Source organism: Vombatus ursinus, unplaced genomic scaffold (assembly GCF_900497805.2).
Source record: "Vombatus ursinus unplaced genomic scaffold, bare-nosed wombat genome assembly UNPS02011591.1, whole genome shotgun sequence".
NCBI classification, from domain to species: Eukaryota; Metazoa; Chordata; class Mammalia; order Diprotodontia; family Vombatidae; genus Vombatus; species Vombatus ursinus.
This window is the reverse complement of record NW_020951369.1, coordinates 4,956,027-4,980,569: the sequence shown is the minus strand read 5'-3', so window position 1 is coordinate 4,980,569 and position 24,543 is coordinate 4,956,027. Positions and strand designations below refer to the sequence as shown.

The 24,543-nt window shown below is 37.5% G+C and overlaps 1 protein-coding gene across 7 annotated transcripts in view; it reads left to right on the top strand.

Annotated features, from left to right (window-relative positions):
- Positions 1–24,543, top strand: part of INPP4A (inositol polyphosphate-4-phosphatase type I A) — a 206,372-nt gene that overhangs the window by 142,535 nt on the left and 39,294 nt on the right. For 2 of the 7 annotated variants that reach the window (XM_027856626.1, XM_027856625.1), the window contains 8 exons: positions 153–300; positions 10,239–10,369; positions 13,593–13,697; positions 14,544–14,652; positions 17,324–17,341; positions 19,751–19,934; positions 21,260–21,475; positions 23,158–23,404. In XM_027856626.1, the coding sequence (XP_027712427.1) occupies positions 153–300; positions 10,239–10,369; positions 13,593–13,697; positions 14,544–14,652; positions 17,324–17,341; positions 19,751–19,934; positions 21,260–21,475; positions 23,158–23,404 (1,158 nt within the window). The remainder of the gene's footprint in view (positions 1–152; positions 301–10,238; positions 10,370–13,592; positions 13,698–14,543; positions 14,653–17,323; positions 17,342–19,750; positions 19,935–21,259; positions 21,476–23,157; positions 23,405–24,543) is intronic. The other 5 variants (XM_027856630.1, XM_027856627.1, XM_027856629.1 and 2 more) reach the window with 5 other exon arrangements.

Below are 24,543 nucleotides of genomic sequence, written 5' to 3'. Positions count from 1 at the left end.
TGTGTGTGTGTGTGTGTGTGTGTGTGTGTGTGTGTGTGTGTGTGTGTAGTTAGAGGAACCAATGCTGAGTATGGCTGAGATAGAAGGAAGGAAAATTAGAGTGACTGCCTTTCATCCTCTTAACTCAAGTGCCATGTTCCTTTGCATTTCAGTGTTTGGTGGTGCCATCTGTAGAATGTACCGTTTCCCTACAACTGAAGGGAATCACCTAAGGATCTTGGAGCAGATGGCTGAAAGTGTCCTCTCCTTACATGTTCCTAGACAGTTTGTAAAACTCCTTCTAGAAGAAGACGCAGCAAGGTAAGACAAGTTTGCTTGCTTTGCTCTTCTAAGAAATGGATTAGAAGGACTAAAAGGAACTTGAGAGGTCATTTATCTTCCCCATTTGTTGACCCCTTATTTAAAGCTATATTAGACAAATGAATGAAAAACTGTGCCATCTTTTAAAATGACCTTCACAGGAGATTTTATTACCTTGCCAGGAACGTTTTCCAATGTCAGTAGCCATTCATTTCTGAAAGTTCTTCCTTGTAATTTGCCTGAATTTCTCATTTGCCGTTTAAATATCTCTCCCCATTTGATCCTTGTTTGAGATAGAGAACAGCTGATTGTCAGCCATTCTATGATGGCTCCTTAATCTTTGACTTTGGATAAAATATTTTTATGTGTGTTGACAACAGAAAAACCATGACTTTCATTTATCATCTATTCTCATTTTCTGCTGTTGTTGTAGTAACATGAAATGTGAGAGCTGGAAGGAACCTTAGAGTCATCTAGTCCAGAGGTTCTTCACCTTTTTTATGTCATGGACATGTTTTTCCATCTAGTAAAGACTCTGTACCCATTCCCAGAATTATGTTTTTAAATGCACAAAATCCAAAACATAGAATTAAAAAACAAATGTTATACAGGATGTCTCAGAAGTCCTAATACAGCCCTAAGCTACTAAAAAAAACCCAAAACTTGAAATAGCACTAAGATTTTTGGGACACCCTGTATTGAAATATTTATTAAGAAAATTAACAATTTTAATTTTAAAATTAAAAAAAATTTTTTTTAAAGTTCATGGACTTTTAGTTAAGAACCCCTGAATTAGGGCTTGCAGTGCATGAAAGACAGAAGGTTAGAAAGGTGAGGGTGGCATCAAGTTGGTGAAGAGCCTTGGGTACTGGACAGATTAATTTAAACTTTAACCATTGGGCTGTAGGAAACCTGGGAGTTTTTGAAAAGAATAATAATGATTAACCCTTTGGGTAAAATAGGAATAATAGTTCATGTACTGCTTACTTTACTTCAGTGTTGTGATGATCAAATAAGATAAGAGATACAAAGTTTTTACAAATATGGTAAGATGATGGCCACAGTGGTTTGTTTCTGTGGTCATGTCCATATATTTGCAAGTGGGTATAAAGTTTTCCCATTAAGAAGAGGGAAAACTATAGGAACAGTAAGGCTCTAGTTTTTACTATGCAGAATTCACCTCCTCAGTAATTAATTTTGATCACAACATTACAGCATAAAACCAAGTGGCAAATCTTGCCATCTCCTTACCAGCTTTCTTAGAGTAATGTTGATTTGTAAAATTATTATGGAATGTACCTTTATTTTCTTTTCCTTGAACAAGCTAGGCCCTCTTGGGATTGCTAGAGAGGCTTCCCATTGTCTCTTAAATTGTTATAGTACTCTACAAGGCAAGAAATAAATCTTAGCATGGGCTCTCTTTCTATTGATCAGTGTGTTGGTTGGACCTGAGTGGTAAGATGTGAGTTCTCAAAAGCAGTAAGTGGAAAGCTGAAGTCACACCATCTCATAGATAGAGTCCATGTTGTTTTTTCTGAAAAAACTCCTTTTTACAATAACACTTACCTGTTTTTGAAGGGAGTTTGAATTATATTTGATAAAAGCTATAGGAATGATCAGATTTAGAAGGGAAAGCCCATTTAGGAAGTAAGATCTGTTTTCTAAAATGGTAAAACTCAGAAATTTTAGAGGTAAAGTGTTACAGTAGAAAGTATTCTGGCATTGGAGTCAAAAGACCTTCATTCAGATTCTGTCCCCAGGGGGGCAGCTAGGTGACGCAGTGGATGGAGCACTGGCCCTGAAGTCAGGAGGACCTGAGTTCAAATCCAGCCTCAGACCAAACACTTAAAACCAGCTATGTGACCCTGGGCAAGTCACTTAACCCCAATTGCCTTAAAAACAAACAAACAAACAAATTCTATCCCTACCACTTTCTGTTTGTTAGACTTTTAACAAAACACCTTTTAAAAAGCACCTTAAATCAAATTTTAGAGTGGCAGAGCCCACAAAAAGTCAGAGTGAGACTTTTTTTTTTGGCAGATTTTTTTTTATTAATTTATTTGATTTATCAACAGTCACTTCCATAAGCTTTTGCATTTTAAATTTTTCTCCCTCTCCTTCCCCACCTCCCTCCCCAAGACAGTGCGCGATCTAATATAGGCTATACATATACATTCCTATTAAACATATTTTCACATTAGTGATGTTGTAAGGAAGAATTAGAACCAATAGGAGGAATGACCAAAAAGAGGAAACAAAACATAACGGAAGAAAAAAAATAGCAAATAGTATGCTTCAATCTGCATTCAAACTCCATAGTTCTCAGAGTGGCACATTTTTTCAGTACTAATATAACTTAGGAGGTCAGCAGGAGAGGTCTGTGATATTAGAATTGGGGCCATCTGGGAGTGCACTTGGTGGCAACAACACCAGCTGTGAGTGTTGGAGGCAGCCACTATAGCTGCAGTAACTTCAGGAACTCCCAACCCAGAGATGGTAAGGGGATTGGACATCTGGTCAGCAGAAAATTACAATGGACCATTTTCTGGCACTGAATGCACCTGGTGCTGATTGGCAGCTGTGTTGCCCATATGTAATATGAGTTAGAGTTCACAGGCAGAGAGAAGCACTTGCATTTGGTCTCAAGGGAGCAAGGGACCCTTGTCATAGTTCCAAGGCAGAGAGGAATGCTAGCACTTGTGGCTTCGGGGGACCAAGGGCCCTTTACTGCAGTGGACCTGGGGCCCTTCCTGGGTAAGGACTAGAACACCAACCAGGAGAGCCGTGATCACAGCTCTTCCTGGATCACAATACCTTGGAAGCACTGAAAACTTGCAGACCCCCAGAACTAGCTCTGAAAACAGCAACACAAAAAAGCCTAAAGGTTGGGACAGTGCCACCCCACCCCCAGGGTAAGCAAAGCCCAACTTTAACATAAAGTTCAAAGTCAAAAAATAGAAATTCAAGAAATTCAAAAATGAATAAATAACAAAAAAAGAACTTGACCATGAAAAGCTACTACAGTGGCAGGGATGACAAGATATAAACTCAAAAGACAACAGTGTAAAAACAGCTACAACCAAAACCTCAAAGAAAAATGGTATTTGGATCCAAGCCAAGAAGTGTTCCTGTAAGAGTTAAAGAAAGAGATAAGAGTGATAGAGGAAAAATTTGGGAAAAAAATGAAAGTGATACAAGAAAATAATGAAAAGAGAATTAACAGCTTGGTAAAAGAGGCACTAAAAATACCGAAGAAATGATAAAAAATAGAATTGGCAACTTCTCTTCTAACTCTAAATCTATGATAATCACAGAGGGAAAGGTCATGTGTGTATGGAAATATTTGTAGCGATACTTTTTGTGGTAGCAAAGTACTGGAAACAGAGAATGGATCCATCAGGCAGGAAATGAATGAATAAATTGTGAGTATAAAAATGTAATTGGATATTATTCTACCATAAAGAAGATGAAGAATTATATGTTTTGGTTAGATTTGCCTAGATCTGAGAAAAGTACCTTGAGATCTCCAACAATTATCATTTTGCTGTCTTTTTCTTTCTGTAAATCAATTTTTTCTTTAAATATTTAGATGCTATGCTGTTCAGTGTGTATGTATTAAGTACCTATATTAATACATTATCTTTGGTGCCATTAAACATGATGTCATTTCCCCATGTATCTCTTTTAAGCAAGTCTGGTTTTACTTTTGTTTGGTCTGAGATCATGATTCTTACCCCTACTTTTTTGAGTTCACCTGAAGTATGATAGATTTTGCTCTATTCCCCTTTTTTGATTATGTTTGAATGTTTCTATTTCAGTTGTGTTTCTTGTAAACCTCATATGTTCTTCTGTTCTATATTCTAACCCATTTCGCTATCCTCCGTGGCCATAGTTAAAGTTGTTATTTACTTCCCTCCATCTTATCTTTTTATATCTTTCTTTGTCTTTGCCTCCCATTTCTCTCTTTATAATCAAGAAGAGATTTTTGAGAGAGGAACATACACAACACTAGTGACCTATATTTTATGCAGTATCCTTCTATTCCACTTTTCTTCTTCTATTTCATTCACCCAGTCCCCAATCATAGGTTCTTTAGAAACCTTTCCCTCCATGTTCCATATATTTGTTACTCCCATTTATTAATCCCACATACCCTTCACATTCTCTCCAAAGATGGAATTGACTTTGCTTATTACTCATCCTTCCCGGAATCTGCTCATACTCTTAATCCCCATTTCATGTTCCATGTCTTCTTCTGATTCCCTGTTGAATTTAATCTAATTGTGTGTGTGTGTGTGTGTGTGTGTGTGTGTGTGTGTGTTCACCCTCCTTTATCCAGTTTCATATGAACTGAGTATGAGTTGCAGTATGCAGTATGAGGTTCATACTGCAGCCCTCTCTCCTTCCTCCATGTTTGTATAGTTTTTTTCTTGAACCTTGATTACAAAAACATGCATGAATTGATGCATGGGGAAGTAAACAGAACTTGGAGACCAATTTACACAGTGACCACAGAGATGTAAAAGAAAATGATATTGAAAGACTTTGGAACCCTGCTCAATGCAGTGATTCCAGAGAACTGACTTTGAAGCATATTTGCCTCTCAGAATTCAGTTTATGTTGTTAGATATGGGCAGTATATTGATTTGTTTGGCCTAAAGTGTGTTTCTTTGTCACAAGGTAGAGTTCTTTTGGGAGGGTAAGGAGGAGAAATCACTGGAAAATAACATGGATTTTTTTTTTAAGAATAACTAACACTTCCATTTAAGAAACAGTTACTCACTACTTTAAATGTGAGATCCTTGTCCAGGGACCAGGTGTACATACAACTAAAGAAAATGAATCATTATCAATCTTGATATTCTTGATATTCTATAAATGAAACCAGATAACAAAAGGAAATTGTAGCTAAATGAAAAGGTGGTATACAAAGACAAAATTGGATTAAAAAATCTCTGCTCTCAAGGAATTTACATTCTAATGGGGAGACAATATGTATGTAGATATGGATACACTTAATATATACAAAATGAAAAGTAGGATAGGCGGTAGTTAGGTTGGGAAGGTATTTTTTCTTGGGAGAATCATGAAAGTTGTGGTGCTTGAAAGATGGTGCTTGAACTGGTTTAAGGAAACCAGGGATTCCAAGAGGAGTGAAATCTAGACATGGGATGAAATAGAATGTCATTTGAGCCACACGGGAGGAAGACTAGTGTGGGTGGAGGGGAGTAATGTGTAAAAAATGGGAAAGGGCCAGGTTATAAAGATACTGAAATGAATTTTTGTTTAGTTCTAGAGATAATAGATGCTGGAGCTTAGTGAGTAAGAGGCTTGACTTAGTCAAACCTATGCTGTAGCAAAAGCAATTCTATAAGATAAAAGACATGAAGTAAGACTACCAAGACCACGGTGGTCATCCAGATGAGAGGTAACTAGGGTCTGAATTAGGTTGATAGCTAAGTGAATGGAACAATGTGGTAGAGATAGAAATGACAAGATTTGCCAACTGATTAGATGTGTGGGGTGAGGGAGAGTAAGAATCCAGCATGACACTGAAGTTGGAAGGATTGTAGTCTCTTCAGCAGTGGTTTGGAGGGAAAGATGATGAATTCTGAATTTTGAATTTGAATTTTATCAGGTACAGGATACTTTTAGGATGTCCATCTAGAAATATTCAATAGGCAGTTGGTGCTCATCTAGATGATGTCCATCTAGACATATTCAATAGGAGAGTAGAGCTGGATATATAGATCTAAGAGTTATCAGTGTAGCGTTGGTATATTGAATCCATTCGATCTGATGAAGTCACCATGTGAGAGTGTAAAGGAAGAAAAGAGAAGAGAACACAGTATACAGACTTGGTATTACACCTGCGGTTAATAGTAATGACATGGATGATAAATGAGCAAAGAAGTTTTACAAGTAGTTGTACAGGTAGGAAGACAACCAGGAGAGAGTAATATCATGAAAACTGAAAGAGGAGAATATAGTCAACAATGTCAAATGCTGCAGAGAGCTCAAAATATGTAAGAATTGAGAGGAAGCCATTACATCTGGCAAATAAAAAGTTTATTGGTAGTTTCGGGTAAGGATTGAGGTAAGCAGCAAGGCTGAAGTATTTTTAGAAGAGACAATGAAGCGAGAAAGTGGAGGTACCACGGAGAGCCAACTTTTTCAGGGAATTTGGCAAATAAAAGGAGGACTGAAACATAAGTTGATAGCTAGCAGACATGGTTGGGTCGAGTGATAAGGATGGGGAGTCTAGGGCACATTTGTAAGGAGGAAGGAATAAGCCAGTCAATAGGGAGAGGTTGGAGATTAGAGAGGGTATGATAGTGTGGACGGTCTCCTGGAGAAAATGGGAGGATTACATCTTAATCCTCACCACATATTCTTCAGCCAAGTGACCCTGGCATACTGGCTGTTGGACAAACAAGACCCTCCATCTCTCAGGTGTAGGCATTTTCTCTGGCTGTCCTTCATGCTTGGAATGCTCTCCTTTCCTCAACTCTCCCTGCTGACTTCCCTGGCTTCCTTTAAGTCCATTTTGAGACTGTTCTCTAGCATAAGATAGTCCCTCCTGGGAAGATGTGAGGTTCTTCCTCATTTAACTGTTTCCCTTCTAATTTCAGCTGCATTGATTTTGTGTGTGTAAGACCTTTTCAATTTTATGTTAGCAGAATTGTCCACTTTATATTTTGTGATCTTCTGTGTCTCTTGTCTGGTAATTAATCTTTCCCCTGTTCGTAGTTACAAAAGATATCTTCTTCCCTGATCTTCTCATTCATTTAATGTGATCTTTTATGCAACCATTTTTAGCTTATTGTGGTGTATAGTGTGAGATCTTGATCTAAACCTAATTTCTGATCAGATGGCTTTTTATCTCATTACTTCAAGAAGGGTTGTGAAAAATGCTATCCACCTCCAGAGAAAGAACTGATGGAATCTGAATGCAGATTTTAGCATTTTTTTTTACCTTCTTTATTATTCTTTTTTTTGTCTGTGTTTTCTTTTGCAGCATGGCTAATAAGGAAATGTTTTGCATGACTGTACATGTATAATCTTTATCAAATTGCTTGCCTTCTCAAGGAAGGGAGGGGAGAGGGAAGGAGAGAATATAGAACCCAAAATTTTAAAAATAACTGAATGTTAAAAATTTTTGTTTATGTGTAATTGAGGGAAAAAAAATTAAATGTTAAAAAATAAGAGGACTGGAGAGGAACTAGAAATGACAGATACCAATAACATCATTTAAAAACTTAATTGATCATCCTGTAACAGTTGGGAAATGACTAGTAAGCAGTGTGGGAGTCATGTTCGTATCACCTCTGTAGTCAGAATGCCAGTTTGTCAGAGCAGTGATCAAAATCAATAACAAATTGGAAGAACAGAATTGAGGAATTGTGGCATACAATTAAGGTCTGTGCATTCCAGAATATTTCAGCAAGATGTTGAAGCTACAAAAAAGGAAATGCACATCAACAAACATCAGCACAGACTGTCAGCCTTCCCAAAGGCAGTGTAAAAGAGGTAGCTTGCTTAACCAAAATAAATAGACCAGAAATCACTTCAGGCAACAAATAGTTAACAAAGGGTAAGAAATCCAGCTAACGGCCACCCTGAGTTAGCATATACATTTGTAAAGTTTTAAACAAGAAGATGGTACATTATGAGCCATAGTGCCCATAAAATAGCAATAAAGGGAAAAGCAGGTTTACTAAAAGTTTGTCAAGACACCCAACCAAACAAGGCGTACCAGAGGCAGTTAAAGATGAAACTGAGAGGACAAAAGATAAATGAGAAATGGAAAAGATCTGCTAAGATTTCTGTGACAAAGTTTTCTCTTTCCTTGAGCTACCACTTTTGGATTTTTATCACAGTCTCTATTGTGAAGAAGAAGAAAAATGGCACTAAAGACAACCAAGGTGCAACTATGTTAGACAAGTATCCAAAAAGGAAGTCTGTGTTGGAGGAGATGGTGTAGAGGCCATTGAGGGTTTCATACTTGAGATACCTGAAAGAAGGAAAGATGTCAAATGATTTTTAAAAATTTATGTACCCTAGCATTGCTCAAATGAAGTAGTCAAGAAAATGTTGATAACTACCAACTCTGCCAACTTCCCATTTCTGCAAAAAAAAAAAAAAAAAAATTTTATGAGAACAATCTACACTCCCATCAAAGACATCCTTGAAGAAGATATGTGAAAAAGACAAGAAGGCTTTCATAAAAATTATCCTACAGCAAACCAAAATTTTATAGTCACACAAAGTGACTTAGAGGTACAGAGAATACAAGATCTCATTATGCTTTTTTTGTTGTTGATGTTTAAAAAAAAAAAGCTTTTGATTCAGGAGAACAAATTTCCTCTTTTTAAAGGCTCTTCTCCAACAAGATGTCTCTCATGTATATATCAGAATCATACAAGGTTCTTTGACAGCTATGATAAAAATTTCCTTTGTTCAGCTCTCTGATGATTAACATTGATCACAAGTCAGAAAAACATGCTTATCAAAAATATTTTCCATTATCACAGAGGAGAGCCAAAAGCAGAATCCAAATGAAAAATTGTGAAATTCTCTAGTTGCTCATAGTTACAGATGATAGCATGCTGATTGTTTCAAACTCTAGAACCTGAGAGAACCTCGTCAATGAGATCGATAATAGCTGAGATGCCTAATGTTTAGATGCCTAAATGTTCCCATAGGTAAAACCAAGTAAAGGAAGAATGAGTGCTAACCACACTAGAATATATAGTGAAAAAGACCCTATGCACAGAGCAGGGTTCTCTGTACATATCTTGGATAGACAAGAATTGAATAGGAAGAAAGTGGTCTGAATTTTCTTTGGGAAGTTGACAGATATTTCTAATGATGCTGAGCTTCTGTCTAATACAAAGGCTTATCTTAATATCAGTATTCTTCTCATGATGCTCCATAGCTGTGAGTCAGGGAGTACCATAATCTCTGAAAATTTAAAGTTGCAGGTCATCCAAATGACAATGGAGAGGTGTATTGTGGATGTAAGTAGGCAGCAATATAATGTTAGTGAAGAAATGCTCAGAATAAATAGTATAAAGAATTTCATCAAATAAATGTGTGATGGGCAAAGGAGGCAAGCTGATCATGTAGTCAGAGTGAAAGATGACAAATAGCCTATGCACTCCAGTGGTCCCCATGCAATGTTCCATCATCAATAGAATGGCCCCAGCACGTTGGTTGGACCTGACCTCTTGTGGAGGATTTATGAAAAGACTTGGATGGACAAGAGTCTTAAAGGATTAATTGGATTGTGATATGTACTATTGAAGGGAGTACCCACTTAAATACAATCACAAATTTCATCAAAGTATATATGATTTCATATTTTAGATAGGAAAGTTATCGTTAGCATTGAAAGTTTGTCACAGTGAATATGAAGAGTAAAGAGTGGTTTGGGTTAACTTAGACGAAGCGACACAAAGGGATGTAAGTAGAAATAATATACACGACGACTCCCACAAAATAAACGGGAAGCACCGTGATAGCAAGTAGAAATCAATGCTGTGAATCTATAGCGACTGAGCTTGGCCCCAAAGAAGAAATATAAGAATGCGCTTCTTCCTTTCTGTGAAGAGGTGAGGGACGTTTAAAACATTGCCTATATTGTTGCGCTTGATTAATGTCGTTTGCTTTGTTTTTGCTTTTTCTCTATCTTAAATAAGGGATGGCTTTCAGGGTGGATAGGGAGGGAAGGGATATGTTGAAAAATTAAAGTAAGATATGAATAAAATTTTTTGAAAGAATTAAAGTAAATTTTAAAAAACTATACCGATGGTTTACCACAGAGCCTCCATTTGCATTGCACAGAATACTAGTATTCCACGAATACAGTGTAGGTTGAAGATGCCACTCAGACTTGGAGTGGAATAAGTTGTCTGTTTTTGTATCTGTCTTTGCAGGGTTTGTGAATTGGAAGAATTGGGAGAACTATCTCCTTGCTGGGAAAGTCTCCGTCGACAAATAGCTACTCAGTACCAAACCATCATACTAACTTACCAGGAAAACTTAACTAACTTACATCAGTACAAAGGTTAGTGGAATTGACTCTTATTCTTCCAGGTGCCTTTACCTTTTTTCTCTTTAGAAATATGTCATCTGGATCTCAGTAAACACTTAGTTCTAATGACCTTATTGATCAGTTAAGTATTTTAAATGGATTTTTATAGAGTCTCTTGTAAATAGAAATTCCTCTAACTATGAGTTTTTCAAATTTCATTTTAGAAGGTGAACCCTTATTAGTTGCCATCATAGTTCTCTAGTGTCAAGCATCAGAAGGAAGGACTGAAAAGCAATATAAGAGATAGGCTATGTTGGTTCATCTTTGTCCAGAGTGAATGAAATCACCAGAAAGGACCCAAGTTACTTGTTATGAGAACATTAATCTTCTGGATTATTTTCTTTTGAATGGTAGTTGAAATGAAAATGAGGATTGTATAAGTTAACACTTTATCTCTTAAAAATTTAAATGTGAGGCTAAAAAAAAAACATCGCAATTTCTCTTTGAAAGAGAACATTGGATAATTTTAGCATAAGCACAAAATGATGGTAGTACTTCAGTCCCTCTCAGTCTGTCTTTGATTCCAAGTGGAATGGGTTTTAGATTTTAAAATATTATTTTCTGTTACCTCAGTATTTGTGACCAAATATTCTCTTGTCTTGAAATACTTTCCTTCATTCCCACTATGCACAAAGGTCCTAAGTATCTAATGTAATTTCTCCACCGAACGCTTAAAATTTACATGTGAAAAATATACCCATGACTCTAGTCTCAGCTTCATACACCTTGAGCTGGAAAGGACCTCATTGACCTTCACCCACTTGAGTGAGGAGAAACCAAAAATCGTAATTATGAACCATTTTTTTCCTTTTGAAGAAAGTGGAAAAAATGAGTGACAATGTTAAATGTTAAGAATAAGTCATGCAACTGGGAAATACCTTTTTTGAAGGTAGATTGCAGAAGCATTCAGCTGAAAGCACTGCTTGAAAAATGTATTTGCTTGATAGTTTTTTCTGTCTCCTGTCCTGACAAAATTAAGAGCCATTTAACTTCTGACAACTTGTAGTCTTTTTTTTAATAGAGAGCACCTTTTTTTATTTTTATTTTTCAACATTCGCTTTTATAAGATTTTGTGTCTCACGTTTTTCTCCCTTTCTTACCTCCCCCTTCCCCGAAGATGGCATGCAATCTGATATAGGCTATACATGTACAATCATATTAAATATATTTCTACATTAATCATGAACAACTTCGTTTAAAGAGAAGGAAACTGAGGCCCAGAGAGGTTAAAACCACTTGAATAAGTAATTCAGGGATTGAGAGGCAGTCAGGGGCACAGTAGAGAGAATGCTAGAACTGGAATCAGGAAGACTTGACTTCAATTCTATCCTCAGACACTTACTATCTTTTTTTTTTTAATAATAATAAATTTATTTATTTATTTATTTTTAGTTTTCAGCATTCACTGCCATAAGATTTTGAGCTCCAAACTTTCTCCCCCTCCCACCATCCTAAGATGTCATGTAAATTGATATAAGCTCAACATATACATTCTTATTAAACCTATTTTCACATTAGTCTTGTTGACAACTTACAGTCTTAAAGAGTTCCTGGGACCCTGAAAGGTTAAGTGAATCATCCAGGGTCACACAGCTAGTTTATGTCTGTCTGTTTGCTTGTTTGTTTGTTTTTAATTTTTTTTTTACACAGCTAGTATAAGTCAAAGACCATACTTGGACCTAGGTTTTTCCTAACACCAAGTCAGTTTCTCTATTCGCTGTGCCATCCTTCCTCTAAAACAGGGATTCTTTGAATAACCTGGAATGTGTGAACTTGTTTTATTAAATATTTTGGTATTCGCATTTCAGTATAATTGGTTTCCTTTGTAATCCTTATGCATTGTATTTTATGCATTTAAAATCCTTATTCTACCCCACCTCAGACACTTGACACTTACTAGCTGTTGACCCTGGGCAAGTCACTTAATCCTGATTGTCTCACCAAAAAGAAAAAAAATAAAATAAAATCCTGATTCTGAGAAAGGGTTTGTGGACCTCACCAGACATCCTTTACACAAAAAAGATCAAGAACTCCTGCTTTAAATAAGATTATATTCTTTCAATTAGATTGGAGTTTTTCCCCAAAATCTTTTGATTGGAACTTTTCTTAAGAAAACACTGAAGTGATTTTCAGCTGTGAAATGGACCCAGGTACATTCTCCTTTATACTGTGATGGAGTCATTCAGCAGAGATTTTGGAGTATTTCTAGGTTTTTTGATTTTGTTATTGCTTGCACTCCCCTCACTTTTGCAGATTGCAACCTCTTAATTATTTAGAAGACAGGCTTCAAAAGTTAATACCTTAAAAAACTGTCCATCCCCTTACACCCAATCTAGTGGCGACCCTTTTTGAAAAGCTAGGCTGGTTCTCAGGCTCTGTCTTTGAAGGCTTTCTTGCTTAGTAGAGTCTATTAGAATTTGTACTCTCCAGTGGTATAGCCTTTGAGAACCTTAGGTGGCCGCCATGCTATGATATAGCATTGGAGTACGACTTGAGTGAAGGATAAATAACCAAAATGAGATCTAAGACATTTATTACAAAATTCCTTCCAATCTGTTTATATTGACGTGTGTGTGTGTGTGTGTGTGTGTGTGTGTGTGTGTGTGTTTATTTTGTTATTGCTGTTGTTTAAAAGACTGACGTATGAAAGTCTACCACATACTTTCCTTTTGATGCTTCACGAACAGGTTTTCTTCCCCTTGTTCAAGATGGATAGGTGTTGTTCTAGTTGAGCTGATAGCTTTAATTTTTGATGGTAAAGTATCTCTATAGTTGGAATTTCTGGTATAGCCATGTGGTAGTAGAGTCTGACATATCCACCCACTTGATTTGCATAACTCTGTGACTCTCTGTGTGCATGCCACAGTGTTTAGCCAGAGCTTCCAAATGGTGTATTGCTGTTTCCATAGAGCTCTGATGACTTTCTTCACCCTTACTAACAGCATGTTCCACCTAAACATCCTGGAACTAGTCTTCTGGCCAGCAAGTTGCCCTTTCTTCCAGTATTTACACCCATCTACCATCTTCAAGTTAAAATGTTCTTATAGGCAACTCAGAAATCTCCAAGCCACCACCCCAGCATACCTGGCTATATTCAGAAACATGCTAATACCTTTTTTTTTCTTTTTTTGTGCCATTTGCACATAGAGAATATTCATTGTCTGATATTTATTTTCTCTTGTTCCATTGCTTTTAGGCCCCTCATTTAAGGCAAGCAGTTTGAAAGCTGATAAAAAGTTGGAATTTGTACCCACAAATTTGCATATACAGAGAATGCGAGTCCAAGATGATGGAGCATCAGGTATTTCTTTCTCTTACCCTTCTTATTAAGCCCTTATTGACTTCTCTCATCCCTACATAACTAATATCTGATATAAACAGGCCCTAGCCTTTTTCACATAATCATCCGCTGGGGAGCTCGTAATAAGAAGCGTGAGAAGGAAACAATGAATTTCATAGATTTTCATATTTTTTCAAGGGCCTACATTTCTTCCTTTTGAGACTTTCAGCTGTACCATCCCCTTACCAATTCTTTCTCTTAAGATCCTGTAATAAATCATCCTAAGTCTCCAGTAGTGGTCCTTGAAGAAGGAGAAGTAGAAAAGGATTGCCTGATACATTTCCATAATCCTGTGTACCATTCTCTTGGGTGAGAACCCATCTCTTGATTTGTAAGATTTACAGACAACTAAGTTAGCTTTTTAGTATAGGTTGTTAGCAATGCTTCTCCCTTTTTCCTTCTTTCCTTCCTTCCTTCCTTATTTCTTCCCTCTTTTCTTCTTTTCTTTTTTTTGAAAAGGACCTCTGGTTTCATTGGTACATGGAATTCTCAATGAGTAAACCACTTCTATCAATTCATATTGCTACATGCTCTACAACTTACAGTTAAGAGAGTTCTCTGGAACGCTGTGAGGTTAAGTGACTTACTTACTGTCATATAGCCAGATTATGCCAGAGCTGAGATTTGAACAGGTCTAACTTTAAATTTGCTTTCAACTCACCATACTACCATGGTTGCACATCAGCAGTGTCCTTAAGGCTTATTATTGACCCTAAATGCTAGAGCTAGAGACTACCATGGAAAGCTTGATTTGGGGGATGTATGGATAAGCCCGGAGTAATTGATGAGGCCTTTCTTTTCCTTCAGATCAGAACTATGACATCATAACCATAGGAGCAGCCGCAGCACATTGCCAAGGCTTTAAGTCAGGAGGTCTTCGAAAACGACTGCACAAATTTGAAGAGACCAAGAAACAGTAAGTAGCTACAGAGTTTCCTGATCTTTATCTTTGTTTGATGCCCTTCAAGCTTAGGGGGGAAAATCTGGCCAGTTTGAGCTGCTTCTGGCTCAGTGGAAAGAGCTGCCTTGTAGAATTGGTATTATTCTTTGTGTTTGTGTCAAGGAGCTGGCTGGATGATTGAAGGTTTCACATTTTTCTCATTTTCTTTAATTTAAAAATGTTTTTAAGTTAATCTGACTTTGAAAATCATTTAGCCAATACAGTTCTTTCTTCTTCCTAATGAATCTGAAGGACATGGAATATATTATGTAAAATTACCCTTGAATAATAACTGTCATTTCTATAGAGCTTTTAAAGGTTTTTCAAAACACTTTACATATTATATATCATTTATATGAATAGCTTTTTGCAGTTCTGATTTAGTTACTTGAACATCACTAAAATTTAATGAATAGATTGGATTATATGCTCTCAGGACAAAAATCATTAGTTTCTAGGGTCAACAAGATAGTGGGTAGGCGGGAGTCAAACCTAATTGATTTTGCTAAATGACCATTCAAGTAAGTGCTGGTGATCCCCCCTCAAAGTAGACTTACTTAAGTCTTCTTTGTAAAATAATACAGGAAGAATGACTTTGCATTCTGTTCTTTTAGCATTGTAGTAACTGGAGTGATGTAGAACTCAAAAGCAAGAAGGATAGTGAAGCCCAAAGACTAATTTTAAAAGTGTGTACACAGTGAGCTCAGGTCTGGGACCTGCCTGAGTCTTTATATCTGGGTGTGATGGGTACTAGAACATTGTGACTTGAGCTCAAAGTTGATACTTCTTCTGCCTTTTGGTTGTTAAAGGGAGAGACCCTATTATCTTGATTACCTGCAGCATATGGAGCCTAATAACTTTGTGCATGGATCTGGCCTGAAATCTTTATCTGACAGTTTTGGGGAGCTGTCATATATTGAAGAACCTTGGAGTAGGAAGTCAGAGGAAAATGACCAAAATTACCATTAAAAGAAAGTTGAACCAATGAGAAGTCCAAAGGAACTGAAATTGTTGTACTTTGAAGAAGAGAAATCTGAGAAATGACTTTTATAGCAGAGTCACCAAATACATACTAAGTGCTTATTATAGGCCAGGCATGGTGCCCGTGGTACTAATTGTTGGGGATACAGAGAAATGCTGAAACATGGGCCATGCCCTCAAGGAGCTTACATTATAATGGTGGAGACAACATGCAGAGACCTTTGGATGCACATGGAAGGTGGTCTCAATAGGGAAGGCAATGGTAGTTAAGTGGAGACAGAGAAAGGCCTCCTTCAGAAGGTGGGATTTGAGTTGGAGTCTTGAAAGAAGTTAGGAAAGCTGAGAGGTAGAGGTGAAGGGAGCAGAGCATTCCAAGCATGGGGTATAGCTAGGGCAAAGGCAAAGAATCAGGAGAGGAAATGTCATGTTTGAGAAGCTGCAAGGAGGCCATTGTTCCTGGATTTCATGGTGGAGGGGAGTAAAAAGTAAGAAGACTGGAAAGGTGGGAAGGGGCAAGATTGGGAAGGACTTTAAATGACCAAACAGAGGGTTTTTATATTTGGTCCTAGAGGTAATAGGGAGCCACTGGAATTTATTGAGGTAGGGGAGGGGGGTAAAAGAGTGTGACTCAGATCTGTACTTTAGGAAAATCACTGTCATCGAATAAATGAAAAGCTATGTGAAAGTTGCTCACTAGTGGTTATCTGTTTCCATTAATAACAAAATGGGAGGAAATGTCTAGGAAATTTTAGATTAGCCCTTCTTGGGTTCAAAGGCCATACTGGAACATCACAGTAGATTGCTTTCAGCTCTTGAGTCAATGCTATCAATAACACTTCCTAAATATAGGAAGGCTGAGGAACTCACAGCTTTACAGTTCAGCAGTTCCAAGTGTACTTGGGTAAACATGATTTGTTGCGCTTCCCAGCAAGGCTAAGACAAAATGAAGCCTTGATCCCAGCCTTGACCACAGCCAGTCAGGAAAAAATGTGCTTCTCTGGCCTCCTTGCATATTGTTCTGTGATAAGCATTTGAATGCACCTTTTGGTCATTATGATAAGGTTTGTAGAACTCTTTCACCCTGACAGAGGCCTTGAAGACACAACTTTTGCTTAGAGTATATGAGCAAATAAATTGTTCTGTAGCATTACTGCTCTGCCTCCGTGAGGGAGGGGACACGGAGAGGCAGGAGAGGGGACTAATAGTGTTAACAAATAAATGAAAAACACTTTCCTGTTACCTAGTGTCAAAGAAATCCTGAACAGTATCATTAATGAATTTCCCCCAAGTGCTTATTCTGTGCTCAATTATACGAGAAGTATGTATATTTTTTTCATCCTTCCCTGACCCCCACTACTAATATAAAAATCAATCATAGGCCTTTAATATCACTTTGAAAATTTCTATTGAGACAAATATATCTTTCTTGTGGATGACTTGCCTGTGGACTTTGAGCATGAAGCAACTAATTAATACTCCCTGACTCAGTTAACATACATTTGGTCTACAAATTCATCATCTCTATACCCAGGGGATTTTTTGTTTGTTGTTGTTGTTGTTTTTTTAAAGAAGTATTTTCAAGAAGTCACTTGGCTTGTTTTTGCATTTGTTTTTTTTTTTTTTTCTCTAACAACCTGCTAACTTTAATTTTGATTCTTTTCTTTAGCAGTTATGAGGAATGTTGGTGAGTTTTCTGTTTGTGGAGAGAGTTTTTGTTGGGGGCCTTGTTCTTAAACAGAAAAATATTGTACCATTTTTCTAAGTGTACAGCGCTTTTTAAATGTTGTGTATTGTGGCACCATTGTCTGTGTTGGTTTTAAGTGAATGTAGTTATAAATGTTGTAGAAATTCTTTTATTTTCCTCTTCCAACTGCAATTTTCTGAGATAATGAATAGCTAATTCCCAATTTATTATTCTCTTTCAAAACTTTTCAGCTTAAGCATGAAGCATGACAGTTGACTCTGAGAGAATAACTGTTGTATCCCTTTATTTAATATGAAAAAATATTAAGAAAGCAGTATGCTCATGTGTTCCTGCTTTGTCCTTTCTTGGGCACTTTTGTCTTAGTCTAGAATTATTTTCAAACAATTTGCTTTTACAGTCATACCATCATAATGCCCCCCTCCCTATCAAACCACTGATGCAGAAAGTGGTATATCTTTCTCCTAGCCTGGGGTGGTAGAATAACTAGCAATATCTAGAGCAGACTTCTTAATCATTTTTGTGTCATGAGCCCCTTTAGCAGTCCGATGAAACTTATGGGCCCATTCTCAGAATAATGTTTGTTGCCTAGATTCATAATTGAAAGAAATGCCAAAGTTAGATGGTTCAGTTAGAGGGCAGTGAAAATAAAGATAAATTTTTTTTCCCCATTTCAGACAACCTCCCCACCTCCCATCCTGAAATCATTCTATAGATCCCATTTTAAGAACTCCTGGTCTAGAGGGTTCTCCTCTTCTCTGGATATGTAATTAGATTTTAACATAACACATACACAACATTAAGATGTTTGTTGAGCATAGATTTCCTTTTTAATATAGTCATAATCATTTTAAAAAGTAATTAGAATGCACATAAATACTTGAATCACTTTAATTTGTACAAAGAACCTACCAAACAGAAATTTTTTCCCTTTTCTCACCTCTCCCAAATCCTCTTCTATGGTGAATGCTGCAAATTAAATATTGAAAACAGGTAGGTGAAAATATTGGGAATGACTTATGTTCTTCTCGCCTGATGTGGAAAGAACAGTGAAATACAGGCTTTTAAAAATCCGTTTTGAATTTGTGGATTTGATAGCAAATTAATTCTAAATGGACAGCTAGCTATTCATTTGAAAAAAGTGATTGCAGTTGGGAAAGTGGATGTTTGTAAATCTCATGCTGTGAAATGAAATTCTTGTACTTAAACAGAGATCTGAGCTCTGTCTGCTGCATGGGCTTCTGGCAAATCCCTTGTTTTTGCATGTTCGCCCAGTTGTGGGGATGAGAGATAGCTACCCATCTCTGTGGGTAGAGTCTAATTTACAAGGTAATAAAGGCTGTTTGGACCACATGCACCTATAGTGGAAATGTGGGACGGGTGAGATGAATGCCGCCTTTTGCTCTTTTGTGTCTATCTCATCCTTCCATTGGGCCACACCCAGAGAAAATCAAAGTTCTTCCTTTGAGGTGATAATTCCATTGCTCCTCTTTGAGGAAGAACGTGGACCTTTTTAGACATGATCTCTGATTTTCCACTTGTATGCAGTATGATTTCCAACGCCAACTTTTCTTCTCTAATTCTCCTTGCTCTCACAGATTTTTTTAAAATAGGAAGTATTTTTGTTGCTTTGGAGTCTTGGCTGGAAGGACTTGTGTCTTTCATTTAGTCTTCTCCAGCTGGCAGCCAGACCTGAAGGCACTAACCCCTAAGAAGAGGATTAGTTTTTTTCAAAGGCAATATCCAAACCAGTCCACTCATTCTTATTGAAATTCATGGTCTGGCTGTATCCACAATATGCTTTGTACTGTATTGGTCTGGATAATGGTCTTTTTTGCCTAGTAGTGCCTAGGTGGAATGAGGAAGAGGGTCAGAGATTTGACCAACCACTGAAGGGTTTAATATCTCTCTGATCTCTGCTGATCTAACGTTTCCTTTTCCACAACAGCTAATGGATCAAAATAGAAAAATTCAAGATAGAAAAGACCTAGTACCTTGAGAGCTAAGGAAAAAAATAGGTACAAATTATTCAAAGATTGTAAAGATTAGAGATGAAACAGAGTAAAGGAAGATAAAAGTGCTAACCAGACAAATAAAAGGAACCAAAAAAAGGGATTTGTTAGCAAGATCTGCCACTAAAGTTGTCTGTAGAGAAGTTCCCCTTTAGTTCTACTTTATTGCTATTTTCACTGGGCATAAACAGCCACTAATTGTTCATTTGAGTAAAGTTAATGAAAATTTTTGACAGAGAAATCAACTTAGGTGAAAGACAGGGAGCCTTGGGGTGATTATTCTTGATTATCTAGGGGGAGATGATTGGGTTCAGCAAAACTCTACTGAATTACTGGACTATTCTAAGTATCACTTTAAAACCTTTCCTTCTTTTTTCAGTACCTCACCCAGCTGCCAGTCAATAATATACGCACCACAGGATATCATCAGAGCGAAGGAGATTATTGCCCAGATCAACACCTTAAAAACCCAAGTCAGTTACTATGCTGAAAGGCTGTCAAGGGCAGCCAAGGATAGATCATCTAATGGCCTTGAAAGGACGCTCGCCATCCTAGCAGATAAGGTACAGGGATGACAATACTTATATTTTATTTTTAATTTAATAGTACTTTATTTTTTCCAATTACGTATAAAGACAATTTTCAACATTCATTTTTTTTGAAAGCCTTTGAATTCCAAATTTTTCTCCCTCCTTGCTCCCCAATACGGCAAGCAATCTGATATGTTATACATGTACAATCATGTACAACATATTTCCATGTTAGTCATGTTGTGAAAGAAGAAACAACAAAAGGGGGGGGAATGGAGGGAAAAAAACCCAAAAAAGTCAAAATAATATGCTTTAATCTGCATTCAGACTGCCCTCAGTGAGCTTACACTCTAATGGGGGTGGAGGGAGACATCATGTGCACATAGAAGGAGAGATAAAAGGTAACCTCGGAAGGAAAACATATATAGCAAGATGGATCTGGAAAGATATTGCTTCAGCTGAGACTTGAAGAAAAGCAAGATTCTAAGAGTCAGAGCTTCATGGGAACATTGTGAGGTAGATACTATTGGCATCATTATCTCTGTTTTAAATATGAGTTAACGAAGGCTTATAGAGATTGAGTGTGGGGCAGCTAGGTGGCACAGTGCATAGAGCTCCACCCTTGGAGTCAGGAGGACCTGAGTTCAAATCTGACCTCAGACACTTGACACTTACTAGCTGTGTGACCTTAGGCAAGTCACTTAACCCCATTGCCTAGCCAAAAAGCAAAAAAAGAAAAGAGAGAGAGAGAGAGAGAGAGAGAGAGAGAGAGAGAGAGAGAGAGAGAGAGAGATTGAGTGGTTTGTCCTTGGATCACATAACTGGTGTGTGTCAGAAGCAGGGTTCAGATCCATGGGTTCATAGCTTTAGACTTAGAAGGGAGCATCCAGGCCAGGTATTCTTAACTTCAGGTCAGTAAAGGGGGTTTGTGAACTTGTATGGGGAAAAGAAATTACATCTTTTATTTTCATTAACTGGAATTTAGCATTTCTTTCAATTATTTACAAACTCCATGTGCTTTATTTTTGTTTTCTCTTTGTGGAGGAGGGAATAAGTAATGTAAGAATCCTTTACCTTGGGGCAGCTAGATGGTGCAGTGGATAGAGCACCGGCCGTGGAGTCAGGAGGACCTGAGTTCAACTTCGGCCTCAGACATATAACACTTATTAGCTGTGTGACCCTGGGCAAGTCACCTAATCCCACTGCCTAGCTCCCCCCCCGCCAAAATAAAGAATACTTTACCTTAGGAAAAGAATTCTTTCTCATTAGGAAAGAAAAAAAAACTGGCAGAAGACCAGCTCAGATTAAGGAGGGCAAAAACGGCTTAGCAATAACCGGTGTTTATATTCTTTTCTCAGACAAGACAACTGATTACTGTCTGTGACTGTAAATTGTTGGCTAATTCAATACATGGACTTAATGCTGCTAGACCTGATTACATTGCCTCCAAAGCCTCTCCCACCTCAACCGAGGAGGAGCAGGTGATGCTGAGGAATGATCAAGACACTCTTGTGGCAAAGTATACAGGAAGAAATAGTCGCTCTCTCCATGCGGATTGGCATGAGGCAGAATGGGTAAGTGCTGAATCTCTGCCAGTACCAGTAGGTAGAAAAATTAAAATGTGTCCTTACCTTCCTATTCCTGGGAGACTCCATTTCCAAGTGGGTATGGTTCCACGTCCCCTCAGTAATGCTTTCCAAACCACCATGTTTCATATTGGACACTGCCTTTACCCTTAGGCCCTACTAAGTGTCAGGTATGTGCTCTTGGCCAGATTACGAAGCAGAATCATGGAGGAAGTAAAGTAGTCTTTGAAGGCTTCATGATTTCTCTTTGTGGGCTCCTTTCTTCTCCCTCAAGGCACTGATGTACCTATGCTGTCCCCTAACATCACTAGATAACCTATCATAGTCTACCCATGCCTGAGAAAGTCATCTGGTTTTTTGAGAATTATTCTCAGATTTCTACCCCTTTTGCAAACGAAAGTGTTTATTGAAGCCTTAAAAAAAATAAATTTTATCATTTCTCATTGCTCCTCTCCCTAACCAATAGACCAACAAAAACACAGTTAAGCGAAACAAAGCAACAAATTAACTCCATCTGCAAAGTATGCCAAAGTTCATTCTAGGTATGATCCACCACCTCTCTGCTCTTTACCTCTCAATTCAACTCCCTATTCTTCCTGTATCCTATTTTCAGTTAATTTATCAGAGGAAAAAAAGAAATGAATCTTGTCTACTAATTAACACTGAGTAGTATCTGTTGATTTTTAATCATTTAAGATTATCCTTCCTAGGTATTAGTATCCTTTATATTTTAAATTATCATGCCTGGATAGCATAATTCTTTAACAGAAAGTACTGAATCCCTTGTTTAGTAGGAGATACTTTGGCAATCATTGTCTCACTGTATTGGGCGTAGTTTTGAACAGAGATTGGGGTGCTTCCTTTTGCCTCTAAAATCACACAACTTGGGTGAGTACTAGCTTTCTAAGAATAGAATTTTTATTTTCTAAGGGAGCAATGCAGCCTTATGGCCTATTTTTGTTATCTGTTGAGGAAATAATTTAGAAGCATTATGTTGGGGTCATAGATGTCATAGTTTTGGAGGTTGAAGAAATCATACAGGCCATCCAGTCCAGGGCCTTCATTTTACAGGTAGGGAATGTGTGTCCCAATTTGGTTTGATTCTCCCAAGATTGCACAGGTTCTCTGACTAAAAATCTAGCACATTTTCCCATATCACCACTCTCTGGAATGGACATAAAAATGAAAAGCAATGAATTGTTGGGTTCTTAACTCTTCTTAACTGTTCATTTGGGATCTGTAAAAACCAGCACTTCCTCATAAGCAACTAGGCATCCTCATTGTAATGATAGTAGATATTAACAACTAAGGTCTAGGGATTGGAAGAATAAAACTAAAGTATGAAAGAAGATAACCCATTGTGTTCATCCTGGACCAATAGCCCTTGATTTCCTTCTAACATTCAAGGTTCTATGACACTTTGCAGTTTTCTAAGATCTCTAGGAGTATTTCTCATATCAAGCTTGGGAAATGCTAAAATAGAGTTTTGTTTTTGTTGTGGGGGGAAAAAAAACAGATAAAATTTTAACAAGTGAGTCCATAATTGCATTAGGACTCAGTGTGGTCTGTGGACACAAACTTTGTTTTTGGGTAAATTCTTGGGACATACAAGTAACATTGAGAAGTGGTCATTTTGGAAAGAGTAAAGAAGGCATTTTTTTCCTTTTAAGGAAAAAGTTTGGTTGAATGTCGACAAAAGCCTGGAGTGCATCATCCAGAGAGTCGACAAACTTCTCCAGAAAGAGCGATTGCACAGTGAGAGCTGTGAAGATGTTTTCCAGTGTGATGTCAGTGGGCCTAGTAAGAAAGGTAATCGGGATAATCGAGCCTATTGGATAAGACCGGAATCCTCACATGCATCCTCATCATGCTCCTTCTCCATGCCATCTGCTGCATTCCATTCTCATTGGAGCACAAGTGCGTATGGGTCCATGCTTCTCGCCTTTTGTTGCCTTTATTTTTCATTGCTGCATCATTGTTCTTTTTCATTTGTCTTTCCAAACCTCTAGAAGCATACCTTTCACTCAGAGTGCAAGGATAGTTGTCACACATGAGCAGGATATTTCAGCTAAGCTTTTTTTGTGCGAGGAGGTATACCCTGAAGGCCAATATTCATGTTAACTTTTCAAAAATCAGAATCCGGTGTATCAGGCCACATCCTTGGCAGTCTCTAAATCCCAGGAAAGAGCTATGGCACTTGCTTGTGTTGGAAAGCCTGCTATGCTTTCCAGGTTTTTTTTTAGACTTTTTAAAACCAAAGTTGGTACACAAAGGCTGGCTTGGGCTCACAGGGAGTACAGTGTTAAACTTGCCATTTGGTGAAGAATGGAGGAACCAAAGAATGAAAGAGTCAAATAGGGAAGAAACTAGGTTTAGAGAAGCCAAAAGGCTTGTTGCATCTTCTTAAAGACCTGATTATAAGCCTAATTCTCTTTTCTCAGCTAAGGATGCTAAAATGTGACATACCTAGAAGTTAATCTTGACAGGATGCTAAATTCATATAAAACTCAAAGACTTTGGTGGAATCATTCATTACTATACTCTAAAGATAAACTCCCATTGTATTTCTTCTATTTTAATACCATTACTGCATGCCTTCTAAATAGGGGAGGAAACTCAGGATAGCAGCCTATGTTTGCTCAGTTCCTGAAGTGGATTCAGAAAGGTCACATGTGCATGGAATAGCATCTAGATTATTTGTTCTCTTTAACCCTTCTGCGCTAAGTTTAGGCAGCATGAACTTCCAGTTAGAATGTTCCAGATAAAGGACTCATGCAATGAAGTCTTTGGTTTTTAATCAAAAGAGTTTAGCACATTATAATTAAATCCTGCTTCTGAATCAGGGGCTGTTATAAGTAAATAAATTTATTACTGGTAAATAATCAAATCCTCTTTCATTTATAAAGTTCTCTTCACCTGAACATATCCTACTCAATATGGGATTTAAATGCAATATTTTGTTTGAGCCTAACTTTTGACGGTATTCATATCTTCTACCTGTTTCATCCACAAGGAAATGTTTGCACTTGCTGAACATGTAGTTGGTACACATATTT